The 23,636-nt window shown below is 44.4% G+C and overlaps 1 protein-coding gene across 1 annotated transcript; it reads left to right on the plus strand.

The window, feature by feature from the left end:
• Nucleotides 1–752: 752 nt before the first annotated feature.
• LOC133242424 (homeobox protein ESX1-like) lies at nt 753–18,258 on the plus strand. Its single transcript, XM_061408580.1, has 4 exons — nt 753–1,085; nt 1,250–1,640; nt 14,449–14,494; nt 17,706–18,258. Exons 1-4 carry the CDS (start codon nt 980–982, stop codon nt 18,087–18,089), a joined length of 927 nt encoding a protein of 308 aa, XP_061264564.1. The 5' UTR covers nt 753–979; the 3' UTR covers nt 18,090–18,258.
• The last annotated feature ends 5,378 nt before the right edge of the window (nt 18,259–23,636 follow it).

The following is a 23,636-nucleotide window of genomic DNA, read 5'->3' on the forward strand; positions in this document are numbered from 1 at the left end:
GTTCTAAACACTGTGCAGGTTTCTACACTTGCAATTTGATGTGGATTTGCTACTAAAATAGGCTAACGGCCTTTCTTAAGGGGGTGGGCTGGGTTTTGTTTTGTTTTCGTAGTGCATCTGAGCATCCCACCTGCTCAGAAAACCCAACCCTGTACTCCGGCTCCTGGAGACCGCTGGAGTATGGCAGACTCGGACTTCAGCCTCACTGCAAAAACTCAGAGCAAGCGAAGGCCTAGCTGGTCCACTTATACATGGGTTTTTTTTTTGTTTGTTTGTTTTTTTGTTGTTGTTGTTTTTCTGTAAACGAACAGACGGCCCTCCGCATCTGTGGGTTTCACATCCGCAGATGCGGAGGGCCCGCTATGGGACTTGAGCATGCGCAGATTTTGGTATCACCGGCGTGTCCCGGAACCAGTCCCCGGCGACACCAAGGGGTGAACGTATTAGTTTGATTGCTTCTCCTTAGTACTGGCTGCTGGATATGGCGGGCTGAGCCAGGAGATAGGCCCCAAACGTTTCTCCAAGGTCTACGGAGCTAGGGTGAGGGCCTGCTCTTCCCGTCCACAAATCAGGCACAGGCCCTGGGTCTGGGAAGACGCCAGACCAAGTGCGCAGTCCTTGGTCAGCTAAGTTGCAACTTGGGGGCCTGAGTTCTGCTCTCACTCACGCTCCCTACCAGCGCCCCCCGTGGTGCGCACCTGGAGTCTCCCCGCCCCCGCACCTCCTGCCCACCCCGCCCCGGCCCCCAGGACAGCCCAGCTCCTGCCGCATGCGCACTTCAGCTGACCCAACCCCCAGCAACCGATGATAAACCCCCAGGGAGCGTGTATCCGGACTCTAGTCCTGACCCGACGCCAGAGTAGCCCTAACGGTGCCACATCGCGGGCCGCCGCTTCTAGCCCTGAGTCCAGAGCCGGGGTCTCGGGAGATCCAGGACAGCCTCCGCTGAAGGCACAGCCTCCTGGACAGCGGTCGCACCATGAAGCCTCAGCCGCAGCGTGGCCACAATGCCGATGCCAACACCGACGCGGCCGTCGCGGGCTTCCTCAGGCTGGGGGTCAAGGAGAATCGGGAAGAAGCTCACGGTCAGTGGCAGGCTGGGCGCTCGGTTCACAGGGTTCCTGGAAACGAATTTCCCTAGGGAGGGGCGAGCGGGAGGATTCCTCCTCAGACGCGGCGGGTTCCTGCCTCTTCCTCAGCGGGCTCGCTCGACGGCCTGATCTTTGGCTTTGGGTTTCTTGTCTTGCAGAGGCCGAGCCCGCGAAGGTCTCGCTTCCTGGAGAGAGGGGAGAGGAGCCGAAGGCTCAGTCCGAACCTGAGCAGGGAGCAGCCGCGGAGGGGAAAGAGGCGGGATATGAAGAAGGAGAAGAAAAGGAAGGCGGCGATGTGGGCGCGGGAGATGCGGGCCCCCCGGATGGGGAAAGCCGCGAGGCCAAGGCTGAGGTAGAGGCTGAGGCGGGCGCGGGCGGCGGCGAAGACGGAGAGAAGGGCGGGGAGGAGCAGCGCCCGGGAGCCGCCGTCGAGGTTCGGAAGGCGGCAGACAGGCGCCACCGAGTCTCCCGGCACACCTTCACGCTGGAGCAGCTGCGGGAGCTGGAGGGAGTTTTCCACCGCACTCCGTATCTCGATGCGGCCATGCAGTAAGCGGGCAGCTCTGGGGGCGTCGGCTGAGGCGAGCGGGTCCCTGTCCTCAGCTCCGGAGTTGAAAACCCCCCGGGGCCTGGGGCGGGGGCGGGGGCTCCTCTGCCCGGTGGGGATCGAGGCAGTATTACGGTGGGGAGTTTGAATAAGTCACGTGGGGAAACTGTCGGCCCACAGTTAACAAATGAGTCGCCTGAGGCATGGTGGAGTACGTGCGCGGTTGGATTCTACTTTGATTTGAAATATTCGTCATCAGTTATTCATGGATTATATTTGCATTAACGTAAAGACTACATTGAACGTGAAAGTGAAAGTGAAAGTCGCTCAGTCGTGTCAGACTCTTTGGGACCCCATGGACTGTATAGTCCATGGAATTCTCTAGGCCAGAATACTGGAGTGGGTAGCAGTTCCCGTCTCCAGGGGATCTTTTGAACCCAGGTCTCCCACATTGCAAGAGGATGCTTCACCAGCTGAGCCACCAGGGAAGCCCAAATACTACACTGAAAGAAAAGTGAAAGTGAAGTCGCTCAGTCGTGTCCGACTCTTTGCAATCCCATGGACTGTAGTCTACCAGGCTTCTCTGTCCATGGGATTTTCCAGGCAAGAGTACTGGAGTGGGTTGCCATTTCCTTCTCCAGGGGATCTTCCTGACCCAGGGATCGACCCCAGGTCTCCTGCATTGCAGGCAGACGCTTTACCCTCTGAGCCACCAGGGAATACTACGTTAAAAGATCCTTTATCTTAATTACTGAATTTTTAGTTACCCTTAAAGTTTGTGCCTGAGGTAGAATTGTCCCTAAAGCAAGCTACAGGGTGGAGAATGAATGGATTGCTGAGTGTCTGTGAATGCAGATAAAATTTTAAAAGCTATCATTTACGTTGCGCTTACTGTGTTAAGCACTGGTCCTAAAGGGTTTTCTACAGATTGTCATTGACTCTTCACAACCCTATGTGAATGTGGTAGCTACTGTTTTTTATCCCCGCTTCACCTGTTAAAAAACTGAAGCCCAGAGACGTGAAGAGACTTGCCCAAGATCCACACAGCTGGGATGTGGCTGAGATTTGATCTTAGGAGGCTGTTCAGTAGGCAAGGCCAGAGGTGATGGTGTGTTGGTCCAGGTAGTGGTAATGGATAGAAGTGAACAGGTTAAAGAGGTATTTAGAAGGTAAATTGATAGCAGTTCATGGTAGTTTGGACATAGGAGTAAAAGGAAATGATTAAGAAAAAGATCTGAATTTCTGATTTGCCCAACTGAATGGCAGGTGGTATACTCACTGAGCTAGGGCATATTGAAAGAGTGACAGAAATTTGCAAGAGACAGAGAAGGACTGATTGGAGAGGCTGTAGGCAAACCATATCGTGGAAACCTCCATGGTGGTAGATGATTTATTGAGAAGGGATGGTGAATAGCATCAACTTTGGCTCAGTATTTTCTGTTCAGTTTGATTACTCCAAGTTCGGTTGGCTTTTGCTGTGTGATAATTCTAAGAATCAGCCCAATTTCTCCCTTCCTCAAGTGTCAAACTCAAGATGCCCCTTGATTTGGGTGTCTAGAACTGCCTATATCTCATTTATACCTTTTGACTGCCTTCACCCAGGTCCCCCACCTGACTCCCTCTGGTAAGCACCAATCTAATCTCTCTTTTTTTAGTTTGTTTCCTTTTGAAGTATAATTGACCTACAACAGTATGTTAGTTCCTGTTCTACAACATAGTGATTCATTATCTCTATACATGTAAAAATGATCACCATGAGTCTGTCACCATAAAAGATATTCTATAATTATTGACTATATTCCCCACACTGTACATTTCATACCAGTTATTCATTTATTTTTCAACTGGAAGTTTTTACCTCTTAATCGCCTTCACCTATTTCTCTCCTCCTCCCACCCCTCCTTTCAGACAACCACCTGTTTTTTGTTTTTTTTTTTCTCTGTATATATAATTTTGTCTCTGTTTAGTTACATTTGTTCATTTGTTTCATGTATTAGATTCCACATGTAAGTGAAATCATACAGTGTTTGTCTTTCTGTGTCTGACTTATTTCACTAAACATAATACTCTCTAGGTCCATCCACATTGTTACAAATAGCATAATTTCATTCATTTGTATGACTGAGAAGTATTCCATTGTATGTATATATATATATATATATATATATATATATACACCACATCTTCTTTATCCATGTATCTGTGACTGGGCACTTAGGTTGCTTTCATATTTTGGCTGTTGTAAATAATGCTGCTGTGAACATTGAGGTGCAAATATCATTTTGAATTACTGTTTTCGTTTTCTTTGATATTTACCCAAGAGTGGAATTGCTGGATCGTACGATAGTTCTACTTTTAGTCTTTTGGAGAAACCTCCATACTGTTTTCCATAGTGGCTGCACCAGTTTACATTCCCACAGTGTAGGATTCCCTTTTCTCCACATCCTTGCCAACATTTGTTATCCTTTTGATGATAGCCATTTGACAGGTATGAGGTGATCTCATTATGGTTTTGATTTGCGTTTCTCTGACGATTAACAGTGTTGAGCTTTTTTTTTTTGTCATATGTCTGTTGGCCATCTGTGTATCTTCTTTGGCAAAATGTCTATTCAGGTCTTCTGCCCATTTTTGCATCAGGTTCTTTGTTTTTTGATACTGAGTTGTATGAAGTGGAGTGAAAGTCACTCAGTCGTGTCCGACTCTGTGACCCCATGGACTATACAGTCCATGGAATTCTCCAGGCCAGAATACTAGAGTGGGTAGCCTTTGCCTTCTACAGGGGATCTTCCCAATCCAGGGCTCGAACCCAGGTCTTCTGCATTGCAGGTGGATTCTTTACCAGCTGGGCCATACAAGGGAAGCCCAAGAATACTGGGGTGGGTAGCCTATCCCTTCTCCAGCAGATCTTCCCAACCCAGGAATAGAACCAGGGTCGCCTGCATTGCAGGCGGATTCTTTACCAACTGAGCTATGAGGGAAGCCCGACCTGTTTTTGTAAAAATTGGATATTAAGTCCTTGTCAGTAATATCCTTTACAAAAATTTTCTCCCATCCAGTAGGTTGTCCTTTTGTTTTGTGTATGGTTTCCCTTGCTGTGCAAAAAGCTTTTAAGTTTAATTAGATCTCATTTGTTTGTTTTTGCTTTTTTTTTTTTTTTTTTTGGCCTTAGGAGACAGATCCCAAAAAGTATTGCTGTGATCCATGTCAAAGAGTGTTCTGCCTGTTTTCCTCTAGGAGTTTCATAGTATCTAGTCTTACATTTGGGCTTCCCTGGTGGCTCAGAGGTTAAAGCGTCTGCCTGAAATGCGGGAGACCTGGGTTCGATCCCTGGGTCGGGAAGATCCCCTGGAGAAGGAAATGGCAACCCACTCCAGTACTCTTGCCTGGAGAATCCCATGGAGGGAGGAGCCTGGTAGGCTTACATTTAGGTCATTAATCCATTTTGAGCTTATTTTTTAATGTTCTGTGAGAAAATGTTCTAATTTCTTTTACATGCAGCTGTGCAGTATTCCTAGCACCACTTACTGAAGAGACTGTTTTCCCTCTTGTATATTCTTACCTGCTTTGTCATAGATTAATTGACGATAAGTACTTGGGTTTATTTCTGAGCTTTCTAGTCTGTTCTCGTGATCTGTGTGCCTGTTTTTAATGCCAGTACCATATTGAGTTTTTTTTGCTACACCCCATGGCATTCAGAATCATCTCTGACCAGGGATCGAACCCAAGCCCCCTGTAGTGAAAGGGCAGTGTCAGGTGTCTTAACCACTGGACTGCCAGGGAAGTGCATTGATGACTATAGCTTTGTGGTATAGTCTGAAGCCAGGGAGTGTGAAACCTCTAGCTTTGTTCTTTTTTCTCAAGATGACTTTGGCCATTTGGGGGTCCTTTGTGGTTTCACATAAATCTCAGGATTATTTATTCTTTGGGTGAATTTATTGTTGGGTAAACAATGTCATGTATTTCACTTTTTTGTAGGTTCTTTTTGTTTTTTTAATTATTTCTTATTGGAGTATAGTTGCTTTACAATGTTGTATTAGTTTCTCCAGTAAAGCAAAATGAATGAGCTATACATATACACATAGCCCCTCTTTTTTAAAATTTCCTTCCCTGTCATGTATTTTGATAGGGCTTGCATTAAATCTGTAGATTGCTTTGGGTTGTATGGATATTTTAGCGATATTAATTCTTCCAATCCAAGAACATAGATTATCTTTCCATTTCTTTGTATAATTTTTAAATTCCTTCAGCAGTGTTTTATAGTTTTCAGAGTATAGGTCTTTCACTTGGTGAAAGTTTATTTCACTTCCTTTGGTGAAACCAAACCTCCTTGGTTAAGATTATTCTTAGGTATTCTTTTTAATGCTATTTCAAATTTTACTCTTTTCAATGCTATTTTAAATGGGATTGTTTTCTTGCTTTCTCTGATAGCTTATTATTAAGTGTATAGAAAAAAAGCAACACATTTCTGTATATTAATCTTGAATCCTGAAACTGTACTGAATTCATTTATTAGTTCTAATAGATTTTTGGTGGAGACTTTAAAGTTATCTTTTTTAAAAAATTGAGGAATAGTTGATATACGATATTATATGTTTTAGGTGTACAACATAGTGATTCGCAATTTTTAAAGGTTGTACTCCACTATAGTTCTTATGAAATACTGGCTGTATTCCCTGTGCTGTACAAGGTATCCTTGTAGCTTATTTATTTTATACATAGTAGTTTGTACGTATCAATCCACTACCCCTATCTTGTCCCTCTCTCCTGTCTCTCCTCACCGGTAACCACTAGGTTATTCTCTATACCTGTGAGGCTTCTTTTTTGGTTATATTCAACAGTTTGTTTTCAGTTTTAGATTCCACATATAAGTGGCATCATACACCATCTGCCTTTCTCTGTCCTACTTATTTATTTCACTGAGCATAATACCCTCCAAGTCCATCCATGTTGTTGCAGATGGCAAAATTTCATTCTTTTTAATGTTGAGTAGTATTCTGTTGTATGTATATACCATATCTTCTTTATCCATGCCTATGTTGATGGACACTTAACGTTCCTTCCATATCTTGGCTGTCGTGAATAATGCTGGTATGAACATTGGGGTGCATGTATCTTTTGGGATTAGTTTTTCTTTTTTTTTTAGATATATACCCGGGATTGAAATTTCAGGGTCATACGGTAGTTCTGTTTTTAACTTTTTGAGAAACCTCCATACTGTTTTCTACAGTGGCTGCACCAATTTGCATTCCCACCAACAGTGTGCAAGTGTTCTCTTTTCTCCACAAGCTTACCAACATTTGTTATTTGTAGTCTTTTTGATGATAGCCATTCTGACATGTGTGAGGTGATATCTCATTGTAGTTTTGGTTTGCATTTCTCTCGTGATTAGTGATGTCTGTTTTATTGAGGTGTAGTTGATTTCAAGTATTCTATTAGTTTCAGATGTGCAACATACGGACTGAAAATTTTTATAGATTATTCTTCATTTAAAGTTATTATAAGATATTGGCTATATTCCTGCTGCTGTAAAATAAATACATCCTTTTTAATTTTCCCATTCAGTTTCATTACTAGTAATTGATCTGTTCAAATTTTCTATTTCTTCTTGCTCCAGTCTAGCTAGACTAGACATTTCTAGGAATTTGTTAATTTCTTCTAGGTTATCCATTTTACTGATGTCTAATTAATTGTTCATAGTAGTCTCTTATGATCCTTTGTATTTCTGTGGTGTTGATTGTAACTTTCTTTTTCATTTCTGATTTTATCGATTTGGACCCTCTTTTTCTTGATGAGTTTGGCTAAAGATTTATTAATTTTATTTACCTTTTCAAAGAATCAACTCTGATTTGCATTGCTATTTTATATATTTTAAAATATATTTCATTTATTTCTTCTCTGATTTTTGTGATTTCCCCCTTGTACTAACTTTGGGCTTTGTTAGTTCTCCTTTTTCTAGTTCCTTTAGGTGTGCAGTTAGGTTGCTTATGTGAGATTTTTCTTATTTCCTGAGGAAAGCTTGAATTACTACAAACCTCCCTCTGAAAACTGCTTTTAGTGCATCTCATAGATTTTGGATTATTGTGTTTTCATTTTCGTTTGTTGCCGTTTTTTTTTTTTTTTTTTCTTCAATGACTCATTCATTGTTCGGTAGCATTTTGTTTAGCCTCCATGTGTTTGTGTTTTTTTAAGCTTTTTTCCTTGTAGTTGATTTGTAGTCCCACAGCATTGTAGTTGGAAAAGATGCTTGATACCATTTCAGTTTTCTTAAATGTACTGAGACTTGTTTTGTGGAGAATGTTCCGTGTGCACATGAGAATGTGTTCTGTTCAGTTCAGTTCAGTTGCTCAGTCGTGTTTGACTCTTCGCAATCCCATGGACTGCAGTACGCCAGGCCTCCCTGTCCATCGCCAACTCCCGGAATTTACTCAAACTTACGTCCATTGAGTCGGTGACGCCATCCAACCATTTCATCCTCTTTCATCCCCGTCGCCTCCTGCCTTCAATCTTTCCGAGCATTGGGGTCTTTTCCAATGAGTCAGTTCTTCCCACCAGGTGGCCAAAGTATTGGAGTTTCAGCTTCAGCATCAGTCCTTTCAATGAATATTCAGGACTGATTTCTTTTAGGATGGGCTGCTTCAATCTCCTTGCAGGCCAAGGGACTCTCAAGAGTCTTCTCCAACATCACAGTTCAAAAGCATTGATTCTTCTGCGCTCAGCTTTTATCGTCCAACTCTCACATTCATACATGCCTACTGGAAAAACCAGAGCTTTGACTAGATGAACCTTTGTTGGCAAAGTAATGTCTCTGCTTTGTAATACGCTGCTGTCTAGGTTGGTCATAACTTTTCTTCCAAGGAACAAGCGTCTTTTAATTTCATGGCTGCAATCACCATCTGCAGTGATTTTGGAGACCCAAAAATAAAGTCTGCCACCATTTGCACTGTTTCCTCATCTATTTGCCATGAAGTGATGGGACCAGATGCCAGGTTCTTAATTTTCTGAATGTTGAGTTTTAAGCCAACTTTTTCATTCTCCTCTTTCACTTTCTTCAAGAGGCTCTTTATTTCTTCTTCACTTTCTGCCATAAAGGTGGTATCATTTGCATATCTGAGGTTATTGATATTTCTCCTGGCAATCTTGATTCCAGCTTGTGCTTCATCCAGCCCGGTGTTTCTCATGATGTACTCTGCATATAAGTTAAATAAGCAGGGTGACAATATACAGCGTTGACAATCTCCTTTCCCGATTTGAAACCAGTCTGTTGTTCCGTGTCCAGTTCTAACTGTTGCTTCCTGACCTGCATACGGATTTCTCAGGAAGCAGGTCAGGTGGTCTGGTATTTCCATCTCTTGAAGAATTTTCCACAGTTTATTGTGATCCACACAGTCAGAGGCTTTAGCATAATCATTAAAGCAGAAATAGATGTTTATCTGGAACTCTCTTGCTTTTTGATGATCCAACGGATGTTGGCTCTTTGATCTCTTGTTGGAAGTTCATCATTCATGCACTGTTGAAGCCTAGCTTGGAGAATTTTGAGCATTACTTTACTAGCGTGTGAGATGACTGCAATTGTGCGGTAGTTTGAGCATTCTTTGGCATTGCCTTTCTTTGGGATTGGACCTTTCCCAGTCCTGTGGCCACTGCTGAGTTTTCCGAATTTGCTTGCATATTGAGTGCAGCACTTTCACAGCATCATCTTTCAGGATTTGAAATAGCTCAACTGGAATTCCATCACTTACACTAGCTTTGTAGGAAGCGATGCTTCCTAAGTCCCACTTGACTTCACATTCCAGGATGTCCGGCTCCAGGTGAGTGATCACACCATCGTGGTTATCTGGTGCCCACTCCTCCCTGTCCCTCCCCTGCTTGCTAGTGGGGGATGTGAGCATCTGGGCTGTTGCACCGCTGGGAGTTGCTGTTGGGCACATAATCTGTGGGTTTTGATTATTGATTTATTTTTCCTCCCGGTTATTTTGCCCTCTGAGATTCCAAGGCTCGCCACAGACCCGCCGGAGAGAGTATTTCCTGGTGTTTTGAAGCTTCTCTCTTTTTTAAGACTCCCTTGCCTAGCCGGATCTCCATCCCTACCTCTTTTGTCTCTCTTTTTATCTTTTATATTTTGTCCTACCTCCTTTTGAAGACAATGGGCTGCTTTTATGGGTGCCTGATGTCCTCTGCTAGCATTCAGAAGTTATTCTGTGGAATTTGCTCGGCTCTCAAATGTTCTTTCGATGAATTTGTGGGGGAGAAAGTGGTCTCCCCGTCCTATTCCTCCTCCATCTTAGGACCGCCCCATCTAATTTTCTTGAAGAGAGCTCTAGTCTTTCCAGTTCTATTGTTTTCCTCTATTTCTTTGCATTGATTGCTGAGGAAGTCTTTCTTATCTCACCTTGCTATTCTTTGGAACTCTGCATTCGAATGGGTATATCTTTCATTTTCTCCTTTGCCTTTCCCTTCTCTTCTTTTCATAGCTGTTTCTAAGGCCTCCTCAGACAACCATTTTGCCTTTTTCATTTTTTTTCCCTTGGGGATGATCATGATCCCTGCCTCCGGTACAATATCATGAACCTCTGTCCATAGATCTTCAGGCACTCTGTCTATCAGATCTAATCCCTTGAATCTATTTGTCACTTCCACTGTATAATTGTAAGGGATTTAATTTAGGTCATTTCTGAATGGGGTAGTGCTTTTCCCTACTTTCTTCAATTTAAGTCTGTATTTGCCAATAAGGAGTTTATGATCTGTGCCACAGTCAGCTCCCAGTCTCGTTTTTGCTGACTGTATAGAACTCCTCTGTCTTTGGCTGCAAAGAATATAATCAGTCTGATTTCGGTATTGCCCATCTGGTGATGTCCATGTGTGGAGTCTTCTTTTGTGTTGTTGGAAGAGGGTGTTTGCTATGACCAGTGCATTCTCTTGGCAGAACTCTGTTAGCCTTTGCCCCATTTCATTCTGTACTCCAAGGCCAAATTTGACTGTTACTCCAGGTATCTCTTGACTTTCTGCTTTTGCATTCCAGTCCCCTATAATGAAAAGGACATCTTTTTTGGGCTGTTAGTTCTAGAAGGTCTTGTAGGTCTTCATAGAACCATTCAACTTCAGCTTCTTCAGCATTACTGGTCAGGGCATGGACTTGGATTACTGTGATATTGAATGGTTTGCCTTGGGAATGAACAGAGATCATTCTGTTGTTTTTGAGATTTAATCCACGTACTTCCTTTCGGACTCCTTTGTTGACTATGATGGCTACTCCTTTTCTTTTAAGGGGTTCCTGCCCACAGTAGTAGATATAATGGTCATCCAAGCTAAATTCACCCATTCCAGTCCACCTTAGTTCACTGATTCCTAAAATGTCGACATTCCTAAAATGTCAACATGTATTCTGCTGCTTTTGGATGGGATGCTCTATCAGTCCATTAAGTCTAATATGTCATTTGAGGTCAGTGTTTTCTTATTGATTTTCTGTCTGGATGATCTGTCCGGTGATGTAAGTGGGGTGTCACAGTCCTGAATACCATGTTTACTGTCAGTTTCTCCTTTATGTTTGTTAGTACCTACTGTACTCAACATAGGTGCTCTTATGTTGGGTGCCTATATATTTACAGTTGTTACATCTTCTTGAGTTGATTCTATGTTCGTTATGTAATGTCTCTCTCTTGTTATGGTCTCTGTTTGAAAGACTAGTTTATCTGATACAAGGGTTGCTACCCCAGCTTTCTTTTGATTTACATTTGCATGGGATACCTTTTTCCATCCTCTCACTTTTTGTCTGAGTATTTAGATGTGAAGGGAGACTCCTGTAGGCAGCGTGTATGTGGGATTTGTTTCTGTGTCCAGTCAGCCACTCTGTGTCTTTTAATTGAAGCATTTATTCCATGTATATTTAAAGTAATTATTGATAGGTATATATTTTCTGCCCTTTTGTTAATTCTTTTCTTTTTGTTCTTTTCTTCTTCTTTGCTCTCTTCCTTTGTGATTTGATGGCTTTCTTTAGTGTAATGTTTGGATTCCTTTCTCTTTTGTTGTATGTGTGTCCATTATAGATTTTTGGTTTGTGGTTACCATGAGGTTTATATAGCTAGTGTATTCGGTTATGCTTACATATACATATGTTTGTATATGTATTCTCTTCCACATTCTTTTCCATTACAGTTTATTATAAGATACTGAATAACCTTCCCTGTGCTATGCGGTAAATCCTTCTTGTTTATCTATTTTATGTATGGTTGTGTGCATCTGTTAATCCCATACTCCCAATTTATTCTCTCTCCTCAGTAACCATAAATTTGTTTTCTACCTCTGTGAGTCTGTTTCTGTTTTGTAAAAGAGTTCATTTTACTGTTTTTTGATACTGCATGTAAATGATATCTTATAATGTTTGTCGTTGTTGGAATTAATTCACTTTGTCTAACACTATCCAGGTGCACCCACATGGTCACAAATGGCAGAATTTCCTTCTTTTTATGGCTGAGTAATATTCCATTGTATATACATACCACATCTTTATCCATTCATCTGTTGATGAACACTTAGAGTGCTTCCATGTTTTAGCTGTTGTAAACAGTGCCACTATGAACATCGCTGTATGTGTATCTTTTTTAATTAGAATTTTGCTCTTTTCTAGATATATGCCCAGATGTGGGAAGAGCACTGTTGAGAATCTTTTCATGTGCTTGATGGCCATCTATATGACTTCTATGAAAAAATGTCTGGGCATAATTTCCAAACTACAGAAATAGCTCATACAACTTAATAACAACAGCAACAAAAACCCAACCCAATCAAAAAAGGGGCAGAAGACCAAAACAGAGATTTCTCCAAAGAAGACACGTCTGTGTGTGCGCACATTTGTGTCCAACTCTTTGTGACCACATGGATTCTTGTCCTGGGGCTACAGTCCCATACATTCACAATGAGTTGGACACGATAGAGCACATATGTGCCCACACACGCACACATGTCTTCTTTGGAGAAATGTCTATTTAGGTCTTCTCATTTTTTTGATGGGGTTGTTTTTGTTGTTGTTATTGAGTTGTATGAGCTGTTTGCATATTTTGAAAATTTAGCTCATGCCAATTGCATCATTCATGAATACTTTGTTCTATTTTGTAAACCTGTGGACTTTCGTTTTCTTTATGGCTTCCTTTGCTGTGTAAAAGTGTATAACTTTACTTTTCATTCTTTTTTATTTGTGTTAATAGCCTTTTATTTTTTGTTTAGACAAGTTCTTTTAACATTTCTTGTAAAGCATGTGTTGTGGTGTTGAACACTTAACTTTTACTTGTCTCTAAAAGTCTTTATCTCTTCTTCAACTCTGAATGATAGCTTTTCCAGGTAGAGTATTCTTTGCTGTAGATTTTCCCCCTTTGGTCACATTAAATACACTCTGTCACTTCCTCTGGTCATCAGAGCTATATGCTCCAGGAGTGCTTTCTATATGGGCTGCATGAGCCCTTCCATTGTGGTGGGCTGAGTACCATGGGTGGACCCCTGGTCTGGTGGTTACCAGGCATTGCCTAGTGCATAGGCTGCTGGCCCACCGGTGTTTGGGGCTGGGTCCTGGGACCTCTGGTGGGCAAGCGTGGTTCTTGGGTGACTGGGGACTCAGAAGCTCCTATGGCAAATGACTTGTTGCTGAGTGAGGCTGTGACCCTGCCTGGCTAGCGGCTTGGTTTGGGGTGTGCCAGGATTAGTGCCAATAGACTCGGGGGAGGGCTGGGTCACAGTACTAATAATCTAGAGGGAGGATTTCAAACTGGCCCTTGCCAGCAGCAGAGTGCTCACGGTCCAACAAGCACCTTAAAATGGTTGCTGCCAGCATATGTGTCCCCAGGGTAAGCTGTAGTTGTTTCTTGCCTCTTCAGGAGATTCTCCAGATCAACAGGTAGGTCTGATCGAGGCTCCTTTCAAATCACTGCTTCTGCCCTGGGTCCCGGAGCATGTGAGATTTTGGGTTCACCCTTTCAGAGTGGAGTCTCAGTTTCTCACAGCTCCTGGGTCTCCTGAAAGGAAGCCCTGCTGGCCTTCAAAGCCAAATGTTCCGAGGGCTTATCTTCCCAGCTCAGGACCCCAGGCTAGGAAATCTAGTGTGCTCAGACTCCTTGCTGCTTGTGGTGAATCTCTTCAATTATAATTAAGTAAGTAAGTGAAGTCACTCAGTCATGTCCGACTCTTTGCGACCCCATGGACTGTAGCCTACCAGGCTTCTCCGTCCATGGGATTCTCCAGGCAAGAATACTGGAGTGGGTTACCATTTCCTTCTATCCTCCTGTATATTGGTTGCCTGGTGGCTCAGATGGTTAAGAATCCACCTGCAATACAGGAGACCTGGGTTCGACTCCTGGGTTGGGAAGATCCCCTGGAGGAAGGCTTGGCAATCCAATCCAGTTTTCTTGCCTGGAGAATCCCCATGGACAGAGAAAGCCGGGTGGGCTCCAGTCCATGGCGTCCCAAAGAGTGGGACACAGCTGAGCGACTAAGCCCAGCACGTATGGGTTGCCGACCTGTGCGTGTGTGTCTCTACTATACCCCTTCTCCACCCTTCCTGTCCATCTTACCGTGTCTCCTTCTTCATATCTGTAGTTGTGGAAGATCTTGTCTGCTCATCTTTCAGGTCATTCTTATCAATAGCTTCTCTGTATATAGTTGTAATTTTGGTGTGCCCAAGGGAGGAAGTAAGCTCAGAGTTTTCTTATGCTGTTATCTTGGCTACTCTCTGAGTAAATATTTTAAATAGTGAGAAATGTATAACATATATTTCATTTCGTGCATAATGTCAAATGCTGAGTATTTGTAATTCTTCCCCCTCAGACAGGAGCTTGCAAGACGCATGGGAGTGACTGAAGATAGAATGCAGGTGAGTAAACTGGAAAAAAGCAGTTTGGCGTAACAGCCATTCTAAAACCCACTTCGGGAACTGGATACCTTGTCCTGGACATTCTCAGATTGGTTTGTTTTTGTAGCCTTCACTATGTTTGGAAAGTAAGATTGGAACTTCTGGACTTTGGGGCCAGAATAGATACCTCTTCAGTAAAGTAAACTCTTTCTAACACTGATATCCTTTAGGGGGCAATTCTCTGTGGACTCATGTTGGGACTGAGTCTGACTTGGGAATTATTCAAATTAATGCACCAAATAGCTGGGTTTTAAGGGGGTCCACCCCTTGAGTGGCAACTCACTCCAATATTCTTGCCTGGAGAATCCCCATGGACAGAGGAGCCTGGTGGGCTACAGTCCATGGGGTCACAAAGCGTCAGACACGACTGAGCGAGTAAGCATGCAAGGGGGTCCATGTATAGTAAATTATTTAAAATATTTAAGCCAGGCATGAGCTCTTTCTGCAAGGAGTGAATTTTCAAATATTTAGGCATTTCGATAAGGGAATAATTCACCTCAGGACGCAACATATGAGCAACAAATGTACGTTTAGTTTAGCTGAGACTGATGGGGAGGGGCATGATTTAAAATCCCAAGTGCCGGATCCTCCTGCTGTTGTTTTTGTGTGTTTGGTAGAGCAACGCAGGAGACACAAGAGACGTGGGGTCCATCCCTATTTTAGGAAGACCTCCTGGAGTAGGAAATGGCAACCTGCTTCAGTATTCTTGCCTGGAAAATACCATGGACAGAGGAGCCTGGCAGGCTCTGTGGGGTTGCAAAGAGTCAGACACAACTGAGCACACACATACTCACACTCACAACAGTGTAGAGTTTCAGCTGTAAATTTTAATTTTCTCAAATTGTTTGAAGTGCAGCCTGAAAACATTGCTAACATAGAAGGTTGTGCATTATGTTGGAGATGAAGGAAAGGTTTGCAACCCTTAGGAATTTGTTGAAATATATATATATATATATATATATATATATTTTACGTTGAGTCTTTGAAAATTGGGCATTATTACTATATTTATTGGAGATACTGCATATATGTAACATTATGAAACTACCAGATGTATGAGTGAATATTATTTTGAGCAATTTCTAATGTGTAAGGATTTTTTTCTGCCCTTTCCATACTGTTTTCAGGGATTGGTTTTGAAGAATTTCTCCCTGATGGCCCATGGTCCATGGCTCTCAGCCAGTAGTTTACTTGTGTTAATTTGAAGTACTTGCCCATTTACTTGGTACCTCCAGGCACAGAAACTGAATATTTGTTCTTTGAACAGAGTAAGTTGTATCAAGGGAATATTTTTTCAAAGTAGAAAATTAAGAAAGGAAGGAAGAAAAATCAGGAAGGTTTTATTATTCGCTTTGCTGCCGAGCCCCTGTGTGAGGGCAGTGAAGGATGCGGGCTGCAGACCTGGTCGGGGTGGGGGTGGGGGTGGGGATGTGGGTGGGGGTGGGGGTGGGGGTCTGCAAAGCAAGGCTGGGAGCCTAAGGCCAGGGGCTGGGCTCACAGTCAGGTCTGGCCAGGGCTTGGGAGGCCCCGTCCTCTGCTCTCTCATGAAGGCAAAGCAAGCTCACTGGGAGAGAAAACCTGGTGACATGCTTCTCCAGGGTTTACATAGTGGTCTCTTAATGGAGTTCTGAAGGGGAACAGGACCCACAGGAAACAAATAAGGGAAAAGAGAGAATGTTCCCATCTATTTCCAAATTCTATGGCACGAACTTCCCAAAGAAATATTTAATGCACACCTCCCCTTGTTTTCACATACAGCAAGAGTTACTCTATGAAAGCAATACAGGGAATATGGAAGTAGTAGCCGCCAGCACTTCAGTTAGCCAGTTTTGCATTTTGCTTATCTTTATGCAGATTTGATCCCTGGTACACTCTATCCCCCGCCTCCAAAGTGAGCTTTATTAATGTGGCTCCTTAAGACTACCTATTCATGCATCAGAAGGGCCCAGATACTAAGATGGGAGAGGAAAAATGAGGCGATAGAGAGAGGAGGCCTTTGGTTTCATGTAAAACTTGCAGAGTGAAAACATCCAAAAACATTAAATATGATGTAATTCCAACAAGTGGGATGCTGAGGGAGCAGTGGCACCCACAGCACAGGTTTTTCTTTCAGTTGTTGAAAGTTGGCTCATTTTTCGGAAGGAGCCATTTGGTGAATCCTGACCTACGTGTTTATCAATTCTCTTCCTAATATGCAGGTTGCATGCTCTTGCCTTAATCCTGAGGGAACAATGAGGCTCTCCTGGTTGAGAGGCAGCGCCTAGAGAGCAGGGCTATGGGGCATGAGAGACTCTGGTCCAAGGTCCTGCAGCCGCACCCAGAGCAGAGGGAGCTGACTGGGTCCTGAGCCTGGGCAAATTTGGAGGGCGGGGCAGGGTGGAGAGTGCAGAGCTGAGAAAGGCAACAGTGGTTGCGTCCTCCCCGCCATCTCTTGGCCGGCCGAGATTTTAAGAATGTTAGTCACTTTGGGCCGACTTTGTTTCACGGACAGAGGAGCCTGGCAGGCTGCAGTCCATAGGGTCGCCCAGAGGCGGACGGACTGAAGCCACTAAGCAGCAGCAGTCTAAACCTCTGTGATCTGCAGTCTGGTACTGAGGCTGTGTCCAGGGCTTCCACTCCACTGGTGTCAGCAGACGAGCCACAGAGTCCCTGGGCCCCCACGACCAAACCTCACTGGCAACACCAGCTCCGTCTCTATAACCGTTGCAGCAGTCCCTGAGGACAGCTTTTATTTACAAACCCAGCCCATGCCTATTGATTATTTACTGTGCACCAAAGATGGGTCATTCAAAATGGGTCCCGTTCCTCTCAGTATGATTTTAAAAGGCACCCACTTTATCATGTGCTCAACTTCCCCCATCACGAAGGTGCGCCTGCCTAGTGAGTGGCGTTAGTGGCACGAATAGTAATAGGTGGGAGGAGAGACAAGGCGAGAAGCCAGTCCAGAGCCAGGCACATCATCAGTGCTCACTTGCTGGGGGTGGGGGGTAGGGGGGCTGATGGGACGGCCTTTAAGTAAATGTCCTAAAAATTTTAACCAGAGGGAAATAGCTTCTTCTCCTGGTGTAGTTTCCCATCTTCAAGTCACCAAGATTTCCCTGCTCCGTTTTTTCCTGTCTGACATTAACTGGTCCATGTACTAACCCAGCCCCCTTTTTCTCTCTGACTGGAGGTGTGGTTTAATCATAGAAGGGCCAAGTGGAGGAAATATCAGAGAGCACTGAGGTTCAGAGATGCGCCGCCCCTGCTCCCGGCCCACCGTGTGGTCAGCAACAGGGGTGGACCCTGCAACACCGTCCTCGTTCAGGAGCCGGATTGGGTCTGGGTCCCTCTGGAGCCGATGCCCCTGGACGTGATGCCCTTGCCGCCCGTGCCCCCCTTGATGCCACCCGTGCCACCCTTGATGCCCATGCTGCCCTTACCCCCGCTGTTTCTGCCTCCTCTGCCCTGGATTCTACCAGCCTCCATTCACTCCGGCTGCCCTCACGGCCTTGCCTGGTCCCCTACCACCGGTGGCCTTTCTGTAGCCCCGTTTCCTCTTGAATGGTCTCCATGACAGCTTTGTCGAAAGTGCCTTTGAGCCAGATTGAAGTTCCGATACCTCAGCATCAAGCACACAGGGCCCGCCAAGTGCCTGCCAAGTGTCTTACATACACGTGCCAAGTCACTGACCCACTATTTTAGGGCCCGTTTTCTGTGTTTTCAATAAAGTAGTGAATTCTCTGCATATTTGTTCTGTGTGTCACATGGGGTTAGTGCATCTGATGGAAACTGCTGCTCCACAGTCACCATCAGTAGACCACACACATCTCTGAAGTTTCCCACGTGCCCAGGAGGGGTGTGCCGAGACCCATCCATTCGCTTCCACCCTCATCTCCAACACCCGTCCTTCCCCCACCCTGCACCACTGGGACCACCTAGATGTGCAAGACGGGTCGCTTGAGTCTCCAAGGAAGGAGAGGGTGTTCCCAGAGGCAAGGACCCCAAGGGCCACTTTTACAGGGGCTGCTCATAGGGCTTTATGGAGGAGAGGGAGCTGGGTGTTCATCTGGTTCTCTCCCAGTTCTGTTCACCACCTTCCCTTTTGCGGAGGATATGCGGGGTGGGGTGGGGGCGCAGATGGAAACCACTCCAGCAGCAGGGGGAGTTCCTGGCTCTGTAGAGGAAATGCAAGAGGAAACTCTGTCTAGGCCAGTGTGAGACATTTCCCCTCTCCCAGAGGTGGAAAACTTAGCCCTCCTTCCCCAGCTCAGAGTTGATCATGTGGCCTTCAGATATATTTTGTCACCTTCAACATCCTGGGGAGAACCTGGGTTCCAGCTAATTTAATACTGCAAAGAAGGCTCTTGGTTGAGTGCTGCCTCAAGCCAGGAGGGGTGGTCCCTGAGCACTGATGCAGGATAATCACATTATTTAAGAGAAGCAGGAAGACCTTGCCTTTCTTCTTCAAATGGAATTCCCAGGTAGAAACCACCCAGGAAAGGGTATGTGAGGAGAAGGAGCAGGCCATCAGCCAAGTTGGGGGTTGGGGTTGTAGCTGGGGGTTGGGGTGGGGGAGGGGATCATTTGCTGGCAGAGGAAGAGAGTCTTCTCCAGTTGCCTATCCCAAAGGAAGGAGGGACTAAAGAATGGGGAGGGGGAGTGTCCAGGCCCAGAACCTTATGGAACTGGCTCTCTCCAGCCCTTGGCCATGCCAATTTGCCCAAAGAAAACCGCATTAAACTCTGGATTTAAAAATAACAGCATTGGGACTTCTCTGGTGGTTCAGTGGCTGGGACTCTGCAGTCCCAATGCTGGAGGCCCGGGTTGGAACACTGGTCAAGGAGCTGGATGCCACACCCAGCAACTAAGAGTTCACATGCTGCAACTAAAGAGCCCCCACACTGCAATGAAATGGAAGATCTCTCCTGCCACAGCAAAGACCCAGCGCGGAAAAATAAATAAGTAGAATATTTTAAACAGATTATTTCTTCTCTTCAAACAAATAAGAACATTGTGATGGTATCATGGTTTTGTACATATATCCTGCTACTGCTACTGCTGCTAAGACTCTTCAGTCATGTCCGAAACTGTGTGACCCCATAGACGGCAGCCCACCAGGCTCCCCGTCCCTGGGATTTTCCAGGCAAGAACACTGGAGTGGGTTGCCATTTCCTTCTCCAATGCACGAAAGTGAAAAGTGAAAGTGAAGTCACTCAGTCGTGTCCGACTTTTAGCAACCCCTTGGACTGCAGCCTACCAGGCTCCATGGGATTTTCCAGGCAAGAGTTGGAGTGGGGTGCCATTGTCTTCTCCAGTATATATGTCCAAACTTGTCAAAATATATACATTAAATATGTGCATTTTTGTATGTTACGTAGCAAGTTGAAATAAATACATAAAACCACAAAGTTTTTGGTAGGTCAGCAAGTTTGGTAAGCTCTGGCACATTAGTCACATATAATAACTTAATCCTTCAAAGAATGACCCACTTGTTCATTTGGTCATTGTGTCTTGACTTTTGGTAAAAGGATGGCTTTTGATGAATTGACTTGGAGCCAAATCCAAGACGTCCAAGGCCAAGCCAATGAGGCAGGGTGTTTGTTTATGGAAAGGTCCTATTTAGAACCCCCTCGTGGAGCCCCGTGCTCCAACATGAGAAGGAAAAGGCTGGGATTTTATCCTCACATATGAGTGAGAGAAATCATTCTTGATCCTCTCTCCTAAGGGCCTTTCCCAGGTGGTGCTAGGGGTAAAGAACTCTCCCAGAGACACAAGAGACTGGGGTTCCATCCCTGGCTCAGGAAGATGCCCTGGAGGAACGCATGGCAACCCACTCCAATATTCTTGCCTGGAGAATCCCATGGACAGAGGAACCTGCTGGGCTACAGTCCATGGCGTCACAGAGAGTTGGACACGACTGAATCGACTTAGCAGAGCAGCACGCCCTGTCCTTTCCTAGTTCCTTTTCTCCCTTTACCTTCCTGATGAGAGGCTATTTGGCAGAATGGGTGTGAAAGGTCAAGAGCATGGTCAAGTTTGGGGTCTGGGTGATGAATGGGGAGAACCACTGCCGATGACTTTTGAGGAGCCCTCTCTTACTAACCCTCAATACCTTAGTGAAGGCATGATGCATACAGAGAGGAACATGGAACCATATATTACCATATGTAAAGTAGATAGTCATTGGGAATTTGCTGTATGACTCAGGGAACTCAAACAGGGGCATTGTAACCACCTAGAGGGGTGGGATGGGGAGGGAAGTGGGAAGGAGATTCAAGAGGGAGGGGACATATGTACACCTATGGCTGATTCATGTTGATGTTGGGCAGAAACCAACAGAATCCTGTAAAACAATTATCCTTCAATGAAAAATAAATAAATACCTGAGTGGCCATCCAACCTGCAAGCAGCTGCAGCAGAAGCCTCAGAAGGAGTTTATGACTTCCTGTTTCCTAGGGTTTTCAGATGGAAAGTTTGAGTTCTGCTATGGCAACAGCTGAACTATTTCAAATCCTGAAGATGATGCTGTGAAAGTGCTGCACTGAATGCACCCGCAAATTAGGAAAACTCAGCAGTGGCCACAGGACTGGAACAGGTCAGTTTTCATTCCAATCTCAAAGAAAGGCAATGCAAAAGAGTGTTCCAACTACCACTCAGTTGCACTCATCTCACATGCTAGCACTGTATTTCTCAAAATTCCCCAAGTTAGGCTTCAACCGTATGTGAACTGAGAACCTCCAGATGTTCACGCTGGATTTAGAAAAGGCAGAGGAACTAGAGATCAAATTGCCGACATCCGTGGGATCATAGAAAAAGCAAGCGGATTCCAGACAAACATCTACTTCTGCTTTATTGACTATGCCAAAGCCTTTGACTGTGTGGATCACATCAAACTGGGGGAAATTCTTCGAGAGATGGGAATATCAGACCACCTTACCTGCTTCCTGAGACATCTGTAGGCAGATTAAGAAGCAACAGTTAGAACCAGACATGGAACAATAAACTGGTTCCAAATTGGGAAACGAGTAGATTGTCACCCTGTTTATTTCACTTATATGCAGAGTACATCCTGCGAAATGCCAGGCTGGATGAATCACAAGCTGGAATCAAGATTGCCAGGAGAAATATCAATAACCTCAAATATGCAGATGACCACCCCTATGGCTGAAAGTGAAGAGGAACTAAAGACCACTTGATGAAAGTCAAAGAGGAGAGTGAAAAAGCTGGCTTAAAACTCAACAATGAAAAAGGAAGAGCATGCCATCACTTCATGGCACATAGATGGGGAAACAATGGAAACAGTAACAAACTTATCTTTTGGGGCTCCAAAATCACTGCAGATAGTGACTTCAGCCATGAAATTAAAAGACGCTTCCTCCTTGGAAGAAAAGCGCTGACCAACCTAGACAGCATATTAAAAAGCAGAGACATTACTTTGCTGCCAAAGACCTATCTAGTCAAAGCTCTGGTTTTTCCAGTAGTCATATGTGGATGTGAGAGTTGGCCTGTGAAGAAAGCTGAGTACTGAAGAATTGATGCTTTTGAACTGTGATGTTGGAGAAGACTCTTGAGAATCCCTTGGACAGCAAAGAGGTCAAACCAGTCAATCTTAAAGGAAATCAGTCCTCAATATTCATTGGAAGGACTGATGCTGAAGCTGAAGCTCCAATACTTTGGCCACCCGATGGGAAGAATTGACTCATTGGAAAGACCCTGATGCTGGGAAAGATTGAAGGCAGGAGGAGAAGGGGACATCACCGACTTGATGGACATGAATTTGAGCAAGCCCCAGGAGTTCTTGATGGACAGAGAAGCCCGGTTACGGCAGTCCATGAATTGCAACGAGTCCGACTCGACTGAGCAATTAAACAGAACTGATGGCAACAGCAGTATCAATCAATGGGAAGTAAAACTCCTCTGCTTCAGTTCATTCAAGGAGGGGAAATTGGAGACAGCTGAGGGAAGGAGGGTGTCGTCAGTTACAGAAACTTACCTGACCTCAGTAACAGGAAGTCTCTAGAGTTGCCTTGGTCAGTTTCCTCCCAGCAAGAGGTTGGTTTGCAGGGTTGTGCCACAAGGAATTACAATGATAAACGTCGCAGCTGGTATGTACTGTATTCTTATGTGCCAGTCACTGGGTTTAGGTCTCAGTATTTATCTAGACGTTTACTTCTCAAAGCACATATTAGTACTTTCACATTAAACTGCAAAAAGAGAGAGAGAGAGAGAGACAGCATTTGCTTTGCCCAAGACAAACCCTGAACCATCCGTGCTTTTAGTTGGTTATTCCTAAATTCTGAGATCAGGGCCTCTGGCTGTGCTTCATGGTTAATTTTTTTCTTTTCTTCTTCTTTTTTTTTTTTTTGCCACACCCTGTGGCACTCATGATCTTAGCTCCCCAACCAGGAATTGAACCCATGCCCCCTGCAGTGGAAGTGCAGAGTCTTAACCATCGGACCCCCAGGGAAGTACTTTGATGGTTTCTTTTAAAAATATCTTTTATCAAACACACATGAGACACAATATACTATAATGGTTTTCAGCAGAGTCAGGAGTAAGTTACAAAATGTTTCTTTTTGTCAATTTCCTTGCCTCCAAAATGGGGAAAATGACAATGCCTACTGAATATGATTTTTGTGAGGATAATATCAGGTAATTCATTGAAAGATTGAGACTAGTATATGGTACATGGTATTCTTTCTCTATAAGCTTTAGATATTATTTCTCTATTAATATTAGTAGGAAGAGGAGAATGACAAGGTCTTAATTGGTAAAATGAAAAGATTATGACTTCTGTCCAAACCCAGTTTTATTTTACTAATATTACTAGTCTATGAAATCTCCAAGGTTTGGAGCCCCTGCCCTTAACCATGGTGCTTGTATATGGAGTGGCTGGTTTCTCCTGTTAAGACAATGTCTCCGTCCCAACAAAGAAAGGGAAGTGCTTGGCTAAGTGCCATCTCTGAGCTCACTGCCTGGAGGACAGCACACAAACCCAGGACCCACACAGAGACTATGCCGCTGAGCCGACCTGGCGAGGGAGAGGCATGTGGGTGGGGAGGAGGAAGTGTGAGAGGCAGCTGGCTTCATAGGAGGAAGACCAACTCTGGACTCAGAATCA

Source organism: Bos javanicus, chromosome X (assembly GCF_032452875.1).
Source record: "Bos javanicus breed banteng chromosome X, ARS-OSU_banteng_1.0, whole genome shotgun sequence".
Taxonomy (NCBI): Eukaryota; Metazoa; Chordata; class Mammalia; order Artiodactyla; family Bovidae; genus Bos; species Bos javanicus.

What these genes read in the sequence shown, in the direction of transcription:
- LOC133242424 (XM_061408580.1), top strand. Translation starts at nt 980, where the DNA reads ATGAAGCCTCAGCCGCAGCGTGGCCACAATGCCGATGCCAACACCGAC. An exon ending in GAATCGGGAAGAAGCTCACG is followed by an intron (nt 1,086 to 1,249) that starts GTCAGTGGCAGG and finishes CTTGTCTTGCAG; the next exon opens with AGGCCGAGCCCGCGAAGGTC. An exon ending in TATCTCGATGCGGCCATGCA is followed by an intron (nt 1,641 to 14,448) that starts GTAAGCGGGCAG and finishes CTTCCCCCTCAG; the next exon opens with ACAGGAGCTTGCAAGACGCA.